The 18830-nt window shown below is 51.3% G+C and overlaps 4 protein-coding genes across 4 annotated transcripts; 1 reads left to right on the forward strand and 3 right to left on the reverse strand.

The window, feature by feature from the left end:
• Positions 1 to 184: 184 nt before the first annotated feature.
• Positions 185 to 2853, reverse strand: J4E82_005469 (uncharacterized protein; the record flags this gene model as incomplete). The annotated part of the gene is made up of 6 exons (XM_051731734.1): positions 185 to 271; positions 324 to 859; positions 905 to 990; positions 1051 to 1693; positions 1744 to 2215; positions 2332 to 2853. 6 exons carry the CDS (start codon positions 2851 to 2853, stop codon positions 185 to 187), a joined length of 2346 nt encoding a protein of 781 aa, XP_051588463.1.
• A 2283-nt stretch (positions 2854 to 5136) lies between these two features.
• J4E82_005470 (uncharacterized protein) lies at positions 5137 to 6675 on the forward strand (the record flags this gene model as incomplete). The annotated part of the gene is made up of 3 exons (XM_051731735.1): positions 5137 to 5155; positions 5214 to 6014; positions 6071 to 6675. 3 exons carry the CDS (start codon positions 5137 to 5139, stop codon positions 6673 to 6675), a joined length of 1425 nt encoding a protein of 474 aa, XP_051588464.1.
• Positions 6676 to 6989: 314 nt separating this feature from the next.
• Positions 6990 to 8507, reverse strand: J4E82_005471 (uncharacterized protein; the record flags this gene model as incomplete). The annotated part of the gene is made up of 1 exon (XM_051731736.1): positions 6990 to 8507. One exon carries the CDS (start codon positions 8505 to 8507, stop codon positions 6990 to 6992), a length of 1518 nt encoding a protein of 505 aa, XP_051588465.1.
• A 3285-nt stretch (positions 8508 to 11792) lies between these two features.
• Positions 11793 to 14116, reverse strand: J4E82_005472 (uncharacterized protein; the record flags this gene model as incomplete). The annotated part of the gene is made up of 2 exons (XM_051731737.1): positions 11793 to 13831; positions 13882 to 14116. The coding sequence occupies 2 exons, from the start codon at positions 14114 to 14116 to the stop codon at positions 11793 to 11795; spliced, it is 2274 nt and encodes a 757-aa protein (XP_051588466.1).
• Positions 14117 to 18830: the final 4714 nt, after the last annotated feature.

Raw genomic sequence — 18830 nt, forward strand, 5'->3', positions numbered from 1 at the left:
GATACGGTAGACATGGCTCTCGTCTCTTGCTGTGCGGTCGAGTACCACCTTGTATGAAGTGAGAGGACTGCTATACTGATTTCTCAGCTCTTTGCGTGGCGTATGTATTCGTTCAACGTGTCTCGATGTTCGGGGGTGGTTCAGAATACGGTGAGTATTGCTTGATCCGCTTCTGCACTGCGAATCATCCAAGCCACTGAGGAAAGTAGCCGTCTTGTAACGGCATTGCAGCAGGCTCGTTCTCGTAGTTGAAAGGGTCGCCCCAGAATCCCTGCCTAGTTAGCCAGGTACACTCAATGATCCCAAAGTATCGCTTCACTTACAAAGTCGAAGTCGGGGATTACATCTGTGTTAGCTTGTACATCGCCTACGATGTTGTTAATGTTGCTAAGGTTTATATCATCCCAGCATGGTGCACGATCCTGGATGGACTGCATTGATTGCAGTAAGTCTGGCTCAGTCGCCATTGCTTGAGGTTGAGAACGTCCTGAGATAGGCTGCCGGTCAAAGGTCGCAGACGAGTTTTGGAAGGCGTAGCTTGGAATAGCTTGCATCGCCGGATATACGCTCGTGTTACTGCTCGATGCATTGTTCATCGGCACGGATATGGATGGCACCATTGGTGGATTGATGTAGTGGCCCGTAGGCTGCGACGTGCTCCTTGGGGAGAGATTATGTTCGGATACAGCCTTGTCGATCATGTTCTTCACAGCTTGCCATGCTTTGGCACTGTTGTTTTCTCGAAGTATTCGAGACATCTGTAGAGCTCTAAGCGCGCGTTGCCGGTCCGGTGCGTCGAAGAGAGGGTTGCGAAGTTCCGATAGGATGTGCATGATAGCCTGGAAGGAAGCAATCCCACCTTCAAGGATTAGCTCTTGTGTCTAGGAGTGTTGGTATTACTGACCAATGTGCCATTGAAAGCGAGCGGCGTCAACATCCGCTGCTGCTCCATTTAGTGTCTCTACACAGTTGACTGATTTCTCGAAGATCCTATCATGGTCAGTTGTTCTTGTTCTGCGAAGTAGGATATTGTGCTGTAGAGGTACGTACGACCGGCGAATCTCATCCGAGAAGACTACATCACGATAAGCACGCGGCATTCTAAGCCAGAACAGCAGGTAAGCGCGCCACTCCAAAAGCGAAGCCAGTCCCAATGTCAGCCTCTCCATTGGTACCTCCGGGGTTAGATATTGCAGGAATTTTCGTTGGTTCTCTTCATGAACTTCGTCAAGCATGACCTTGATCTGTTCGTAGAGATCTCTAAGCTCTTGTGCAGGATCAGGACGGGATGTTCCATGGAGCCCAGAGTCGAGCATACGTCTTTCGAGGCGGTAAGTACTCTGGATTATGCGTCGTAGGGCTCGCATGCCGTTGAATCTGACTAGTTGAAACGACATGGATGTGAACTTTTGTTCGTTATATGGGGCCGGACCAGGGCTTGCGCCATCTACCAGGTCTTCATCATCGATATTACGTGGCAATAGCGTAGTGTAGAAGTCTTCGGTGATGCTCGGTTCCTGCCCCTTACATTCTGCGGCCCGGAACTCCAAGTGGCCTAGCTGATGCCACATACGACGACGTAGTTCGATAGTTAAGGCGTCCATAGAACCGGTTGGGAACAAAGACGGATCTCGGTGCAGACCCTGGTTCAGAGCGATGCGAAATGCAATACCTATCAAAACCCACGCTTTGCCTACTATACGTGTAAGCGTTATTACATTACAGAGAAATGGTTGCGCTTACCCATGTCCTCTTCCCTGGTAATACAAGTTAACCACAGTACGAAACCCTGGAAGATCTCCAGACTTGATGTCGTGAGATAGTTTTCCCGGGCCAGCGAGATTTCAACACCCAACTGAAATCGATCGAGAAGCGATTCCTTAGTCTCGCCAAACTTGTTGTGTACTACCTTAGGGGGTAGCGAGTTGATAGCAGAGAAGTAGATGGCATATGCGAGAGGATGTGCTTCGTTGTTGTAGGTGGAAAACTTGCGGAGCACTGTTGGTCTATGTGTGATCCTAACCATCGGGTCTACGTTTGCGAAATAGACGTCGAGGAGCGTATCACGATGCTCTTGGGTGCTGGGCAATAGGTTTTCCAGATCTGATCCTGCTCCTGCACGACCCAGGGAGAGCAGATCAACCAGACTGCTTTGTGGTACTTCCTTTCTCTCTTCATCGGTTTTGTCGCCAAGCAAAGCCTTGATGTCTTGTATCTAATATTCCATCAGCCATATTCCAGGTTTGAGAATTTAAAAACCAATAGTTCTGTATGTACCAGCTCTGTGGCTCCATCTGCGAAAGAAACGAGGCTTTGGGAAGCGACACTCACCTCATCAGCGAGCAATGCGAAATGCAAAGACGAAACAAATTGAGACTGTCCATCATTCAACAACAGTGTTCCATCTCCGCCATCGGAAGCTATTCCTCCTCCATGTGAAGTTTGGCTATTCGATGATGGGGTTAGTGCTTCCGCCTCTTTCCTATCGAAATCAACACTGGATCGTACGGATCCCGTGGGCTTTGCCCCCTGTCCTGCAACGGCTTTCTCTAAGAGATACTCCAATCTGTCTAAGCGAGCTTGCACGTCACTGCCTTTTCCGATCTTTCCATTGTTGTTCGTGGCTGTAGGTTTCGAAATCCTTCCAGTGGCGGTGGAAGCCGCTATCTGATCTGTCCAGGTACACACATGGTTTCCTCGCGTACAGGAACCACAGACTGGATGAACATGATCACACTTGACCTTCCTGCGTCGACACGTCAAGCATGACGAAATGACGCGGTGCCGCCCTCCACTGGGTTTGCTTGTTGAGCCTGGCGAATTAGACGATGTGCTGGTCTTCGTTTCCACCATGCTCGGGTAAGGGTTGTGACAGTCTGCATATGAGACTTGAAGTTTTCAACAGTGTGGATCGGTCGCCGGGAAAGAAATGGTTCCGTCACACCCTGAAGTTCGTTGCGATTCTCGCCCCACTAGCTGAACGGGCCGCCGTTACCCGTTTCGGCCTTAGTGACGATCAGCCTTGCTCCGAGAACGATCCGCCGAAACTTTGACACCAGACACCTCGGTACATACGAGAGCCTCATAGGTCGAACATCATCCAGTGTCTTTAGGCTTTGCTTACGAGCCCTGTGTCGTCATGGTATCACATGCCAAAGTACAGCCTCATTCTCGTTGGACAGTGTACAGATCTCACACTACAGCTTAGGTAAAGTTAGTAAGCGTGCGTCATATACCAGCGGGTGCGGTAATAAATCGCTATCAGTTAAGGGGTTTGATAGGAATCTCCGAGGTATCTCGCAGGTGTTTCATTTGTTTCAACAAAGACTCTTCTCAACATGATCCGGCGTAACAGCAGATTGTTTCTCTGCAGTCTTCCTTTCTGTGTCGTTGCCATGATCGATCATTCTTACTGAAGTCCTCAAGTCATTTCGGCTGTTCGTTATGTTGGAACATCTAGACGAGCGCGCAGCCTGAACGGTATAGAGTTGTAAGAGCGGGAAATTTCTCGAGAATGCAAAGAGGGAAGCCCAGCTGTTTGCAGACAATACGAGAGAGGATTTTAGGGATTTGCACATCGAGCCGCGTCTACGAAAGAGAGTCCTCCAGAGCCTTCTATCGATACTCACATTCGATGGAAGATTCGAGCTTTGGTTTCACAGTTCATAACGAGGAAGGAGATGCTCTCATGTTATACATGCCTTCGCAACACGACCCCAGGTACTGCTTATAGTCAGCGTCAGCCGCATGCTCACGATATGATCCTTTCCAGCCCCCGTTTTTGCTGGAACACTTCCCAAGCAGGAAAAAAACACCTGTGCTGACACCTCTTGCCCGCGCATGAGAACGACTGCGATGGGTTTATGTCGTCCACGCGTCGCATCAAGCAACGTTCTCCACCTTTTTGTTACACGACATCGGATCTAAGCCAAGCGTTTTCTTTTGTTGTACTGCGGCAGGGCCTCTTGCGAATCGAATCGAAGTTAACATGTTGTGGCATTGCTCAAAGATGCTAGACAGCGATCTAGTCCTTCGAGAACGAGGCTCTTGTGTAGAGATTGAGATCGAGATCAGTGTAGCGACTTTGAGCACTAAGGCGTGGTCATAAAGGATTCCACAATCGCCAAACATCAGTCGCGATATATGGAGGCTTGCAGAGGAAGCTTTTCTGGTCCATGCTTCTTCTCGTAGGCCTCGTCGTGATCAGCGCGTTTGTGGACGGAGCTGTAGGCAGCTCGATAGCAGCCAGAGGGAATAGTGACGGTGTCTTGCAGTCGTCGTCTGCTCAGAGGTAAGCAGCCCGAACCCGGATGCATGTTGTCGTGTGTGTACTAATGTATACAACTCCACCAAGCATTGTGGACGTGACACGGATGGGGGAGGGGGGGGGTGAGGGGGCTGGGGAAGGTAGGCGACAATGATTGGTGTATACGAGATGCACAGTGGGGGAGAAGAATTGCGGAGGCCGGGAGTATTGTGTACTCCAGGATGAGGCTTGCTGGCAATGGCAGAGTGCCTAGGTGGCCTTTGCACGATATGCTTTTGGAATCGGAAATTGCGTGTATCGATCAGGTACCATGTCAGTCAGCAGAATTGAGTTCGCAAACACGGGCAAGTCAGTGGCAGAAACGTGGTTTAAGTGGAGCCCGAGGTCGTGCCGTCGCGTTGTCGCATTCAGGTGACAGGTGCACGCTAGATAAGCGAAGCTGCCGAAAGCCTCCCTCTTTTCCACCCAATCGTGGACCCATCGCCGCCTGCAATGCACTTCGTCACACGTCACTGGTGTGATTGCAGCTCGTTCCGTCGCCTGCTCGCTCTGAGTGGTGCATGCTGAACCGCCAGGGCTTCCTTTCGCGGCGAGGCTGGGCCTAGATAGCAGCAAAAGCTTGCTTGCGCCATGCTGCCGTCCTTGGTGAGGGCCTGCCCACAAAGTCGTCCAGAGCCTCCAGTCATCTCTCCCAAGGCCATAGACATCGTCGGCCCCGCTGCAGCTTTGTCCGAAGCTGATCTGAGATGAGAGTGCGGGAACGGATAGCAGCATAGACTACCAAGAGGCTTCACCGCTGGCAGGATCATCACTGGCAGGATCAACATTGAGCGCATACCACAAGAGCAACATGCTCGCTCTTTGTTGAGATGGCGACTCTATCTCCTGGTGCGTGTGGGCATTGGGGCTATTGGAATATAGTGCGCTGACCAGGTCGCATCCATAGATGTCCGCGACTCTACTCTCAAGTCGCTCAAGCTCACCTGCCCCTCCGCCGAAGTCATCCAGGAACCACAATCTGCGTCGACGGTTGAATCGCCTGTCATGGAGCAACAAGGCTACCCATTTCCCGAAGTTGGCGACGAATGGTCCGACGAGGAGGTCCTGATTCCCAGGCATAGACGGAAGGCGCCCTACATACCACCCCTCAAGTTCGAGAAAGTCACTGCAACGTCGGCCGAAGATACATCGTCGGACGAGTCTGCAGCCTCACCTCGTCCGCACCGACTAAGCGCGACTATCAGCCCCCTCGTACCGCCCAAAAGTCCCTCGCGACCGGACGCGTCGAGGGGCAACAGTCAAGATGACCTCATACAGCGGTACTATTCAGTCACCAAAGAGCGAGATGCGCTGAGAAAAGAGCTACAAAGAAGGAGCATGGGTCCGCATGGCTTACCCGCCAAACGTACTGTCCTGTACAAGTCGGAGGAAAACACTCTGGTGGAAGAGCTGCACGCGCTGCGATACGAGATCCGCATATGGAGCGAAGAGTACTTTGGTGGGTCTGTCAAGGCTTCGAGCAAGCGTCCATATCTGCACAGAGCAAAGGAGCTGTTTGGGAACCTCACAGACAACTATCACATGTATCTAAAGGATCCAGAAGAGCGACCGCTTCTCATACAGGCCTATGTGTGGATGAAGCTGCAACAGAAGATCTTCAACAATTGGCAGAAGGGAAGCGGATATGTCTGGGCAGGAAAGCTGGGGGACAGGAAGCTACGTGAGATCAACGACACACTGCGCAAAGGTACAACCCCATGTGTGCTTCGATCGGGTTGTAAATGCAATGCTAACAACACCTAGCTGTCAAAAACGAGGCTGAAGCCGAAGAGTACCACCAATGGCGCGCCATGACTGTAAACCTCCTAGTCCCCCAAGTAGACGGAAAATGGCGTCCCACCTTCGATGCTGCGCCCGTCCTAAAACGAATATCCCGCTTCTGCAGTCGTATGCGGCGCAAACTACGGCCCTGGTCTACACATTCCTTGCGCAAAGGAAAGGAACAGCTGGGAACAATCATCTCGGCGTCTGTTGCGTTGGACTTGAAGATGAAGCGTCAGCTTGCCGACTATCGATTCGTTACATTTACTGGTGGTAAGAAGGACCAATACTGGGGCTATGGATTCTATGACAGCGAAATGGAAGACGTGTATGAAGATGATGACGGAAACAGCAGTGGAGGATACGGTGGCAGTGGCAGCGCAAAGGGCAGAAGAGTAGAATTGGCACTTGCGCCTGCACTCGAACGATGTGGTAATGCTAATGGACATGTCTTTGATCAGAGTTTCATGATGGTAAAGGCGGATGTGAGTTGTAAGAGGCTGGAGAAACCAAAGAAAGAGAAAAAACAGCAGCCTAGGTCTAGAGGGAGTGGCAGTAAGGGCTTCTCGCTAACTACGTGGAGGTAGAATTAATGCAACTATGAGACGAATAACAACACACCACTCAGCTTTATATCGGCTCCTTTCCTTTATGTTATCAAGTGTCTTGATTCTTATTGTTTCCTGTCTCCAAGTACTTTACGCCCATCGGGTTACAGCTCCGGAGTGCGAGCCTCATCGTACAGGAAGGGCCCAGTGATGCTCATGCAGCTGATGCTTACTAGTATGGATGCTGTGGCATAGATTTCACACAAATCTAGCTTAGTGATGAATCGTGTACACATCGATGGCCATCAAATGTTTAAATGCTCTCACGATTTGGTATTGAAATTGTATGCAGTCTACTCCGTTTTAGGCACGACGTGAACTTCCCAGTCAGCGCCATGCGGGCCCTTGACCGTTTCGCGTGGTGTTACGCGATGGAAAGGCCCTTCGTCGTTCGTGACACCGCTCTCTATAACGCCCTTCTTCTCGCCTGTTCGCAGGTACTCCAGGAAGGCAACCGATGTGTCGATGTACTCATGAAGCGCATCCTTGCTGTTCAGGGTTGTACCAGTAACCAACTTCATGATCCAAGGAACGATGAGAGGCGCATCAGTACAAGACGGATGAGCGGTGCCCATCAAGGTCATAAACCATCCCTCCTTTACATTCTCGATGATCTCCTTGACGACATTAAAATGCCATCCCTGTCCATAGAAACCTGTTTGTTTCTCTGTCCACTCTCCGCTCTGCATTACAAGTATTGGTACGTCTATATCTTTGTTGAGTGGTCCTGATCCCTTTCCAGGATCTAATGCAACGCCGCCGTTAATGGACATTTCCTTTGAGCCGGCAGATTTGAGCGCTTGCATCACGCCTGTCGCGCCATATGAGTGGCCTCCGACTGTGACCGCAGACAGGTTGAGACGGTTCTTGAAACCGGGTAAGGCATTGCGCGGTGAGCCAGGCTTGAGGTTCATGATCGGTGCGTCACCTGCATTGAGTTGCGCGAAGAGCTTGATTGTTTCGCTGATCTCAGCTTCACGGAAGTTGAGTTGTGCGGCCTTAAGGTCTAGGTCGGTCATTGGCGGGTCAGCTGCTAAGTCTTTGAGCTTCATGTGCCAGACTTTTCGTTCCGACCCATCAGGACGGTGAATGATAGTACCGGGTCCGCTTCCGTCACGATGTTCGATAGCAGCGACGACATAGCCGTGACTTGCAATGCTCCCAAGGTAGTGAGCATAGCTCTGGCTCATTCCTGCCATTCCGTGCGTGAAAACCATACAGGGAAGTCCTCCGAGATCGTTGCCTCTTTTCAGCTCTTGATGTTCCTGCTCTGCTGCCTCCATAAGCTTTCCAAAGCCGCCTGTGCTACTGCCATCTTCTCCTAGTATCTGTTCAGCGCTGGAAAGTATGGGCGCATCAACGACACCCGGGATGACGGTGCTTGAGCCAAGGAGCCAGAGGGCAAATGTGAAAACCGAAGACAGTTTCGACACGCCAGCAAGTCGAGCATATCCCTCGCCAATGAGCGAGACTGGTTGGGGCAGCCATGGTCGTGCCCATGGTCGCTGACTAGGCGACGCCAAAGGCAGAGAAGAAGGGTAGTATAAAGTGATAGCCAGTGTATCGAGTTCGAAAGCCTTTTCCCCAGTTGCTTTCAGTACGGCGTCGTGAATGGTTTTCTTTTGGACCTCGGTCTCAACATCCAGTATGCCAACCTCATGCGGTCCTGTGTAAGTTGGAAGTGGCGAGGTGATTGGGGCTAAGCTAAAGAATAGGACGCCAAAGAGCACACCTGCCGATGCGATGAACAAAAGACGTCGTGGTGTGAGTCGGGCAGGCCGGGGTGCTAGGCGGGCCATCCGGAAGACCATGATTCGCGGCTTGTGTTACAATTCTCTACAAACACGAATGAGAGTTGCCAAGGGTTGGGAAGAACTGCGATGACTAGCCAGGAATCTGTTATGGGCTTCTCAGGTCTATAAAGTAGTATGTGAGATCAATGGGGTAACTGTGGCGTAGCAAAGAAAGATGCTGCCCTGTGAAAGTGTTGGCCACTGATGACGTATGCGAGATCGGAGATAAGATTGCCCAGATGGACCATGCAACTGGGTAACACCTCCATCCTCGAACAACACGTACGATATATTTCATCAATAATTGACATGTCACCACATCGTCTGTCGTAACTACGATTGTCTCGTTTTTGTAATTGAGAAGTCGCTCGTTGAACTTTAGTTGGGTCCGGATCGACAACTAAGAGTTGGTGTCTACACAACAGCTACGGTACGACACCACCCATTTCTTCCCTAGGAAAAGGTTAGTAAGAAGAACAAGAGCAGAGCGTGTAAAGTAATGGTTGCAGGCGAAGCTGGGGCTATGAGCTGTTTTCGAAAATGTCAGAAGAGCACAACATCAAGCTCATACTGTAGCGCAATACCCAAGCAGATATTTGATACAAACATTGACCGGCAGCATGGCTTCAGGAGGGTAATGTTGTGACATAATGTGCAAATTCAGCAAGCGCCTCGTCGACAGTTTTTCTGGCATCAATTACATTCCCACCAGACCGTCAAGGCAACCAACTGTTTCATCTCATTGCAAATACACGGACTCGATGCTTAGCCAAGATTGTATAAGCGATTGTTCTCTGGAAGCTTACTGCACAGCCATCGCAAAGGAGTAATGGAAGTTGTTGGAAAGAGTGCGTTCGCTATTGTCTCCCAAGATCAAGACAGTGCATCAGATGTAATGCAAGTCAAAGCACCAGCTGTGCTGAAGAAAGACATGGAGAACGCATCAGCCGCCGATCGAAAGAATCTGGTCGGCGAAGTCAAGACATTTCGCATAGGCTGAATGAGTGCTTCACAAATCTTCACGATCGTTCCACCGCATATGGCAACCGCGTCCCGAATGACATTTAGGCTGGTCGCATCATCCCTTTCTGAATGATCATCGCTCTTCTACCCTCAATCCGTCTCGATCTCTGTCCGAAATCGCTTACATGTGCATGTGCACATTCCCGCTTACCGATGGGCATGGGACACATAAAACAAAAGTTCCATGTACGAGCGCAGCCTGCATCGCTTCAGGCACGTTCAGAGGTCCGGCTAAATCCAAACGACCTGTCTATTACCCGAGCCACACACTATCTACGCCTTGGCCCTGAAACAGAATCCACAATGAACGTCCCGCTCCGCGTGTACGCCCTGGTAGCTGATTTGCATATGACCAGGGACCTTGAAGTCTTTTACCCGGACGATCTTGTTCGGTTCGGCATATCTACGGATTTGCACACGTTCAGTTCCGGGGTTTGAATAAGGGACGTCTTGGTTCCTGCATATTCAATCTGTTGGTATTATGCGCGGTTGGTTACGTGTAGAGGCGCAGTGCAGACAAAGGGGCGCATTGAGATCATAGCAAGACTTCGTCGTAATACGCGCTTCCTGATCGAATGCTCTGGTGGAGCTGCCATGTGGGTATAGAGTGGAGCACTCCGGTCTGTTTCCTATTCCAGTACCCTTACTCTTACTACCTCAACAGTAAGAACAGGGTGTTTATCAGATCAGATTGTGCACTCTGCTGCTCGCTTCCCCAGATTCTGTGAGCCGCGGACATGTCGATAAGCGTGATGCAAGGTAAGGGCCTTGACACTGCGGACATCATGGCCACTTTCAACACGCTTTCGTAAAAGTTCGTGTATCTACGGTGCACTATCTGATCGATCCGACAGCTTCCATATTCGTCAAAAGTCGTTAAGAGCCTAGATGCAAGCGACCCACCAGCAAACAACTCGCCTCCGATATCAGCACGACACGAACCATATCCACAGTCAGCCTGCCACTTAGTCATTCGGTATCACGGCACTGGTCTCTTTGGGCAATTTCATTGCGAAGGAATCGCCTCAACACATCGGCGCTGTATCTAATTGGGACGACAAAATCCATTTGTTTACATCCTTTTCAGGACGACGCGCTGCGTCTAACCACATGAGCCTATACGCTGCAGGCGCCGCAATTAATATGAACGATATGTCAATCTGCACTATTTCGTGGTCAGCCATGTTCTATAGGCAACACGGTCTTGACGAAAACCACGCGATGAAAGGCTACAGGAGCGGCTCCGATGCCCTGTTTTCGTCACACCAGTTCCCGTGACGTTTGACTATGGGATCAAAACGTCGAATTAGCCGAAATGTACTGCACGACCTGTCGCGGATCTCCCATGCTGTTTGTCTATGCTTGCGCACGCTGGCGTTGATCATCCGGAATCGCGTCACGCTGTAGTTGCTCCGCTCATGTAATCAAGTTTGGCGTTCATGCAACGGCAATGTTGCTTTTCCCAGAGTTGCCAATCAGCCTACTTACACCAAGCCAACGGCACGGGCGAGCACGTTCGAGCAGGATAAGCCTGCGAATCCCATAATAAGCTGCCATGTAGATCGTCAGGGTCCGATCTGTGGTCGTTAGGAAGGTAACAATCATAGGCACAAGGAACCGTATAGGCTAAGGGGATGCGCCATGTACCTGCATAGCTCAACGCGAGGGTTATATAATCAGTCACCTCTTCTCAAGTCATAATATACAGCTGGATATAGGTAAATCAAACACGAAAGGCAATAAAGATGATGAGGATGGCGGTGTGGTTATATTGATTGATTTTGTATGGCAGTGATCGCATGCATCTTTTGATAGAGGAACAAGATTAACACAAACAAACATTTATGCAGTGGTTCCAACATCCAATGGTGATTAATTTCGTACTCTCTGTGATAGACAATTCTCCTTTCCAACATAGGAGACGATTGTTGCGCAAGTGTTATAAAACAGATCTATGTAATGAGACGAAAGTGCGCCAACGAGATGCACATAAGCGAGCCGACGAGAAGCTGACGCAAGGAAAACCGAAACGTGCGAAACTAAATGGAACGCCTCCGACTTTTGGCCTCCCATTGACAATGGGACAGGAAGTAGATACACAAGAAAAGAACATGACTCGTCAATATATACATCGAATGCAATGTTGTCGTTGTTAACGTGACAAGAAGCATAGCCAGCCATGCTTCAGAAGCCTCCCGGGCTTCAGTATAGAGAGACGCTGTTGGTGAGACTATTATTAAGGGCGCCGTGATGATGGATTGTTGATGGTGGTGTTTTGATTTACATTTGCGAAGTGGTGGATGTGTTGCGTGGTGGTGCTGGGAAGAGGCTTAGCATAGGGGAGCGTGCCTGTGCTGTGGTCGCTGAGCGATTGCGTAGCTTGGCCGATTGATCCTCGTTTGGGACAGAGACAGAAAGTAGTTTGGCGGCACCGTCAGACAAAGCTTGCTTGTGTTGACGTGCTGAAGTACGAGCAGAGCGCTGCGACCCTTGACGCGCAAGATCGAGGGATGACTTGAGCTCTTCTTCGACAGTGGGATGATTCGTACGTTGCGAGCCACGTCGAGCCAGATCAAGGGAAGCCCTGAGCTCAGTCTCAATAGAGCTGCGAGATTGCTCCTCATCTTGTGGCACTTCGTCGTCTGAAGCGAAGAATGTTCGCCCTTCCAGAGTGCGCCCTGGCGGCGTAACATCATCGTCTTCCTTGTCCTGGTTAAGAAACGCAATCTGCTCCGATAGTTGATCACCTGCTAGACTGTAGCCAAGTGATTTTCGGCTACGACGAGAAGGAATCAGCTCTGGCACACTTCCTGCAGAACTCGCCGAACGCCGTACAGGGGAGCTCCAGAGACCAGAGCCCTGGACGGAGGACATAAGGCTACTATCGTAAGAGCTTCGTCTGCTAAGTCGGACACGACTACTACGAGCCGAGCTAGTCGCGCTTTGGCTTGCGTCAAGCATTGGAAAATGCCGATCGGAACCAGCGTACTCGTCAAGCAGATCCTCGTAGGTGACTTCTCTATTATCTTTGTACTCTTGAGGAACGAGGAGAGAGGGGCTGAGTATGAAGCCAGTATCGCCACTAAAGCGGTTGGCATTGAAGAATCCTGATGGTGTTGGTGGTAGTCCAGTACCCATGGTAGATGTGGATATCGCAGAAGCTGGGACAAGCTCTGGTACACTCCCTGTGCTAGGAACAAGTAACGACGATCGGAAATTGTCAGAAGCGAAGCGCTCTCGATCAGCGGACGTGATTCTCGAACTGTCATTGTTCGCTTGCTCAGCAGAAGGTGTTTCGCAACAGCGTACACCGTCATCAGATGCACGATCCCACTCAAAATCACAGTCAGCTTCGAGTGCGTTGTCATAGATATAGTCAACGTCTTCTTCCCATGACTCCTCTATTGCGCGCCATGTGTTCGACTGGCGACGATGAGTAGGCCTCCGAATGGACATTCTCCTTGGGATACTACCCGACCCCAATGTATCTGACATCTGTGATGAGGGTCGCGAGACAGACGGCGCTGCCCTCGGCGAGGCAGGAGATTGACCCCGACCGTGTGCTCTGGAGGTGACCGGTGATCGAGGGCTCTGGAAGGAGAACGATCCAAAATAGGGTGATCTTGGCGAAGTTGGGGTCTTAAGCGGCGGCTGTGGTGCAGGTCTTGGGCTGACAAACCTTTCCGGTTCCTCAGCGACATCTGCGAGACTAGGGCTAAACGATGGCGGTGTGGTTGCGTGAATAGCTGAGTCATCAGGCGTTGTTACTGCATGGCCGAAATACGACGAGTCCTCTAGTATTTCAGGTATTATATCCGGTGTGGATACAGCCGATAGCGCAAACGAGTCCCAGATACCCGACTCTCGCTTCGATCGAGACGATCTACGTGGGATTGATCCTGATTCTTCGTATGCGAGCTCAGGTGTACCAAAAGGAGGTCCAAGAGGAAGATGGGGTGACTGAAGAGGCGCCTGTACCGAGGAAGATGTGTGAGTATGTTTACGAGGGCTGACACCAGGCTGGGAGAAACTCTCTATGGACCGGGCTAGGCGAAGTGGTCGCCGCGACATTGGAAAATGGGGTGCATTTTCCGACTCGTGGCGTGCTTCTGGACTGCGGGGCGGTGACCTAAAGCCAAGGGCAGATGAGGATCTATCCTCTCCAGTTGCAAGGTTCTCAGAAGAAAAGTTCCTAAAATGGAGGCTATCGGTTGGTGTATCAGGGAGTTGCTTTTCGAGAGCAGCAATTTGATGCCGATCGGTGTGGGAGAGGTGCTGAAAATCGAATGGGCTGGAAATACGGCTTATTAGGCTTGGACCTTGTATGATGGTAAGCATGTAGGCTCGGTATTGGGAAACTGCCACTTACCAGCATCCTCAGCTTGGCTGTTGAACCTTTTGCTCTTTCGCAAGATTGATGATCGCCTCTCGTTGGCGTCCCCTTCATATTCATCGACGTTAATCATGGGCGTCTCGCTCAGCCTCTTTCCCTTCTTGCCACGGAACAAAGACCTCCTCGATCCAGTTGACTCTTTATGGCTTCTGTTGCCTATCTGTCGATGTCCAGGTGGTGAGCCATGCCATGAACCTTCATGTTCAGCCATTTCGGAATGGCTAAGAGACAGTAATGAAGGAGTTAAGGACGTCGCGGTATTACTCCTTGACCGCAAGTTAAACACAGAGCTTCGTCTGGCCGGATAGGCTCTGGGTTGCTGTTCAGGCGAATGCATACCAGCATGAGACGAGTGCGTGGGATACTGCTCCAGCCAAGACTCTGAACTTGTGGTGGGAAAGTTAGGCCCGGTGGCCTGAGAGTCTACAGATGACTGTCGAGATCGAGAGGCATCAGTCTTATGGAATGAAAACATGGCTCCAGAATCCAGAGGAAGTCAAGGAAGATAGGGCCTAATACAAGCAATGCGAACCGAGTAATGCTAGAATGGCGTGTGCAGGTCCCCACAAGTGGCCGGCAAATGTAGTTATGGCAACAACCATTGAAGTTGACAGGATATTCTGGGGAAACCTGTCGCGCGCACGCGAGCACGGATGTTGTGAGTTGGAATGCCCGGGTTATACGCCTACTGAAGGCGTTAGTGAAGTATGCGAAGGACTTGCCATTGGTACACAAGACCTGTGAGGGGTTGAGTTGGACGAGGCGAGATGGTTGAACTTGGGCCCGGTCTAGGATACAGGCGCGACAAACGAGGGTAAAGGTATAGTTGAGATGCAATAACAGTCAAAGTAATATATGCGTACCTGGTCAGGTAGATAACTTATTTGCAGGGGAGTAGAGAACGCAAGAGCCTGGTCACGGACCACTGCAGGGCGATGGCTGATGAAGGGGTTCTGCCCTTCTGTGTGGGAATAAGACGAGGATGTGGTCAAGGAGTTAGGGTCGAGTGAAGGTTGGCGAACTGCACAGACCGAAGTGAGACAAACGGTGGTTGCGAATCAGAATGAGTGGTGGATGGTCCAGGTAGCTGAGCAAAGATTCGAGTAGGGATTGTAGTTGCTGAAGAGCGATCATTGGCATATCCCGTAGTATTGCATGCCGTGACACGGGAACAGGATGCTTTGTGGCCGGTAAAGTAACAACAGGTGTAGGGATGATCTCACTATGTAGGAACATGGCCGGCTTGGTCGAGCAGCGGAGAGTATGTGGAGAAGATGGAAGGTGCTCAGTGTGCTCCACCAGGTTAGTGACATCTAGGACGAGCAGGGACAGGGCTTGCTGCGCGCAAGCAGGAGTGAAAGACATGGGTGTCTGCCGCTGAGCGACGGCGCCTGAGCGTCTGTTAGTGGCTGGGGGAGAGCGGAACCAGGGGTGTTGGAGACGGGGGATGCCCGACTTCACAGGGCTCATGGGCCACTGACGATGAGTGCACCAGTGAACGCGGCCCGACAGGTCGGCCTGCGCAATATAACGTCGCAGGGGCCGTGAAGACCGATGCTGATTGGACATGTCAGCGAAATAAACGGTTAAATCTGCTGCATATCTGCTTTGACCACATCTAGGCCCGCTTTGCTACGAGGACGTGAGCTCCAATTTGCTTGGGATGCCGGCCGTTTGTTGTTGTGCACCCGAGAAGGATTCGACAACGCGTAGCAAGACATGTTGTGGCTGAAGCCCGTTGTCTTGCTGTTGTGTCCGCGCACAGCAAATATTTCGTAACACAGGACGCGTAAACTGTGCTGAGAATACGAGCAAGTATTCATCCACAGGCGGGGAATGGAGGATTTTGGTGGTTACATACAGCATTTGTGCTATTAGTGCCGAACAGTGCCGGTTCGCATTTTCAGGCGGGCACGGCGCAATGCCTGCAGGGTTAGGCCTTGCCTGTGCCATGCGCCTGGGCATGCATAACGCCTCAGCCTCGACATGTCTGCCACTCTGACCTGGCTGTCTGGCTAAGCATGTCGAAGAGAGGCGCAACTATCGTTCTAAGTATTGGTGCATGCTGTAGTTGCATGCCAACGTGGATCAATAAATCTGTCACAAAGGGATCGCGATACGCGTTCGCGCTGAGACGAAAGGCTAGAGCAACGTCCCATCTGCAGATCTTCGCTCGTGAGACGGCGGAACCTGAAACAACCGAAGACAGCCCCTACACCGTGGCCGAAGATGCGTCCAAGGACTCGATACCCCGCCTCACTCAGACGTCTCAATCTACACAGGGCTCGTCGGTGGATCGATCCGAATCGTGAACAGCCCTCATCGAGGTCAGAGTACTTGCGATGATGTGTCGGAGCCCAGGCAAATCCCAAACATGTTTCAGAGCCTCTTGACACCCACGGTCGAGTTCTGGCTATCGTGGGTTGTGAGACCATGGTGGTCTGCCTCTTCGCTGCTCTCTAACAGATTCAGCGTGCACAAGATACGACCTCGGCCGGGCCGCACGGCCAGCGAAGCATAACTTCGAGATTGCAACGCTTCTGAATACGGCTGATGTTGCAACGCCGCCTGCTCGTATCATGTTGTGATGTGGTCGCGTGCAATGGAAGTAGAGGCTGTAGATCTTCGCATCAGCCGCTGTACAACAGCGCCATTCGAGTCTGCACAAAGACGTGTGACAAGCGCCTATCCCTACATTTTTTTGTTCTTCCTGGAAGATGCACTCGTAATGAGGTCCAACGCTCAAGGCATGAGCCGTGTGGGGGTTTGTGGGCCGTCTGCTTCGACTTCAGCTGCATAGATGCGAAGCAAGCACACCGACAAATTCCGTAGCGCCCGGTAATGGTGGCACTGGTGTCAGTTTCGTGTGCAGTTGTAAAGACCCAACAAGTAGCATTGCGAGTTGTTGGGCTGTGATTTCTCCGAAGCTGGGGTGAAGGTTCTCTCACGTGCGCTACTCTGCCAAGGATACACGTGCTGTGGAAGAACCTCGGGTTCATCTCATCATCATCACTGTCCTGTTACCCTGCACACGACTGTGCACAGCGTCTCCTATCACTGCCCGAGCTGGACACATCTCCAGTCTCCAGTCCCTAGTCTCCAGAGTCCCAGTGGTTCTTGGTCGCTGCGTGGTTCCCCTTGTTCCTGCAGTGGTCGCTCATGGCCGACCATAGATCGGCGAGAACCACTCGGAGCCTCCACCTTGCTGCTTCTCCCACGCACTGGCGGCCCACGTCTTACGCACCACGCCTCTGCGCGTCCAACAACGTTCTCCTATCAATCCTCTTCCCGTTGTAGATGACGTTAGGTGCATGACGACTGCGCTACTTCCTCACGAGAACCTCTCTAGCGGGCTCGTAAGTCCTAGGTTCGGCGCCCGAACTTCCGGACACAATCTTCACCGGTGTATCCACATGGCTATCCATGCGCTGTGGTCCGCTTCCATGGAAACCGTCTGCACACGGCAATTACCTCATTGCGTCCAATTATAGGTGCTCGTCTTCGCTCCACTTTCCACTCGTCTCGAGGCACTGAGCATCGGAATTGAGGTTATCCCCAAGGGACATGCTGCCATTGTTAGGGAGCAACTGCGGCGGTGCAACTCGTACCTGTTCTGCTACATTGCTCCCGTGCAGCGTACCTAGGTCTGCGTTTCCCGGACCTATGTCCACGCGAAAACCTTGTTTCCTGTACCTGCAGGTCGTTCGCTCTGCCGTCTAACCATTTTCGTCAGACCGGCAGACTCTAGTTGGAACCGTCCATACCCCCACCTGATCGTTTGCCCCCAACCTCAACACTAAGTAGAGCATCTGCGTCACTCAAGGATCTTTACTCCTACGGAATCGAATGCGGATCCAATGAAGCCGATACCTAGAGGACCTCGCATTCGGCTCCGCTCTCACTAGTAAGCTGTGGTTTCACCATCGAGACATACAAAGTGTGACGGCTGTTGACAGCTGTAGCCACGACTTCGTCGAGTGAACAATCTGACTGCCATAGAACACCAACCTGGAAACGTCGGTTGTTCTCGTATGGCATCTTACATTGCATGCGAAAACTATCTTCGTGCAGCCTCCTGAAGACCATGGGAGATACTTAGCAAGTTCTATCTCATGACATCTATAAATACAAACATCCTCTATACAGCAACTGCGATGGTACGTAGCGGATGGTTCCGAACTGACAACTACTCCGCCAATGAAGCGAATGTGGCGTTTCGCTTATCAACCTTGGCAACTGGCGGACATAATGGCCTTCCATCCCAGTGGTTCAACGCGGGCATTTACAGCCACAGTCGTACCCGCCTCAACAGGAGAGGCTCTCGCTTTCTCATACAAACGGTGCACTTGCGGATGAGTCGAACCTTATCTCACAATCTGTGGAGACAGCAGCGGATAGAAGACTTCGAGTATTCGTCCGATCCGATCTGATAGGTCCACTGACGCATAGCCCAGAACGCCGTCGAGATCCGGAGCAAGAGATAGAGTTCGCTCCAGGCCAAGGACCTATTCGCGAACAGAAGTACCCGGTTGTCGGTTGAAGAGCCACTCCCACACGAAGCAAGCGACCACTGCCTAGGTACATAAGTCTATCGATAATCCGCACTCTAATCCTTCCAGAGCCAGAGTGCGGGACAACGCCGAGGTCCAGACGACAGTCAGCTGCGACTTTTTATTTGAGGCGTCAAGGTCATCATGCACGAATGCTCCCAACGACCTATCTGAGTTCTGGCCCACAGTTTTTCATCATACGTAGAGGTCAAATCTTCAAGGAGCATGGATTTGCAGCTCGGTCACGGCACGTCTTGAGCATAGTTTCGCCATTGAAGTATACAGTAGTCAACATCACATGGGTCAGGCTCTCTCTCCTCCTCACGCAGACCGTTCTTTTGTTTTCTTGATGCACGGCTGAAGGAGAGAGGGGCA

Source organism: Alternaria postmessia, assembly GCF_024291825.1.
Source record: "Alternaria postmessia strain BMP 2775 chromosome Unknown scaffold_29, whole genome shotgun sequence".
NCBI classification, from domain to species: Eukaryota; Fungi; Ascomycota; class Dothideomycetes; order Pleosporales; family Pleosporaceae; genus Alternaria; species Alternaria postmessia.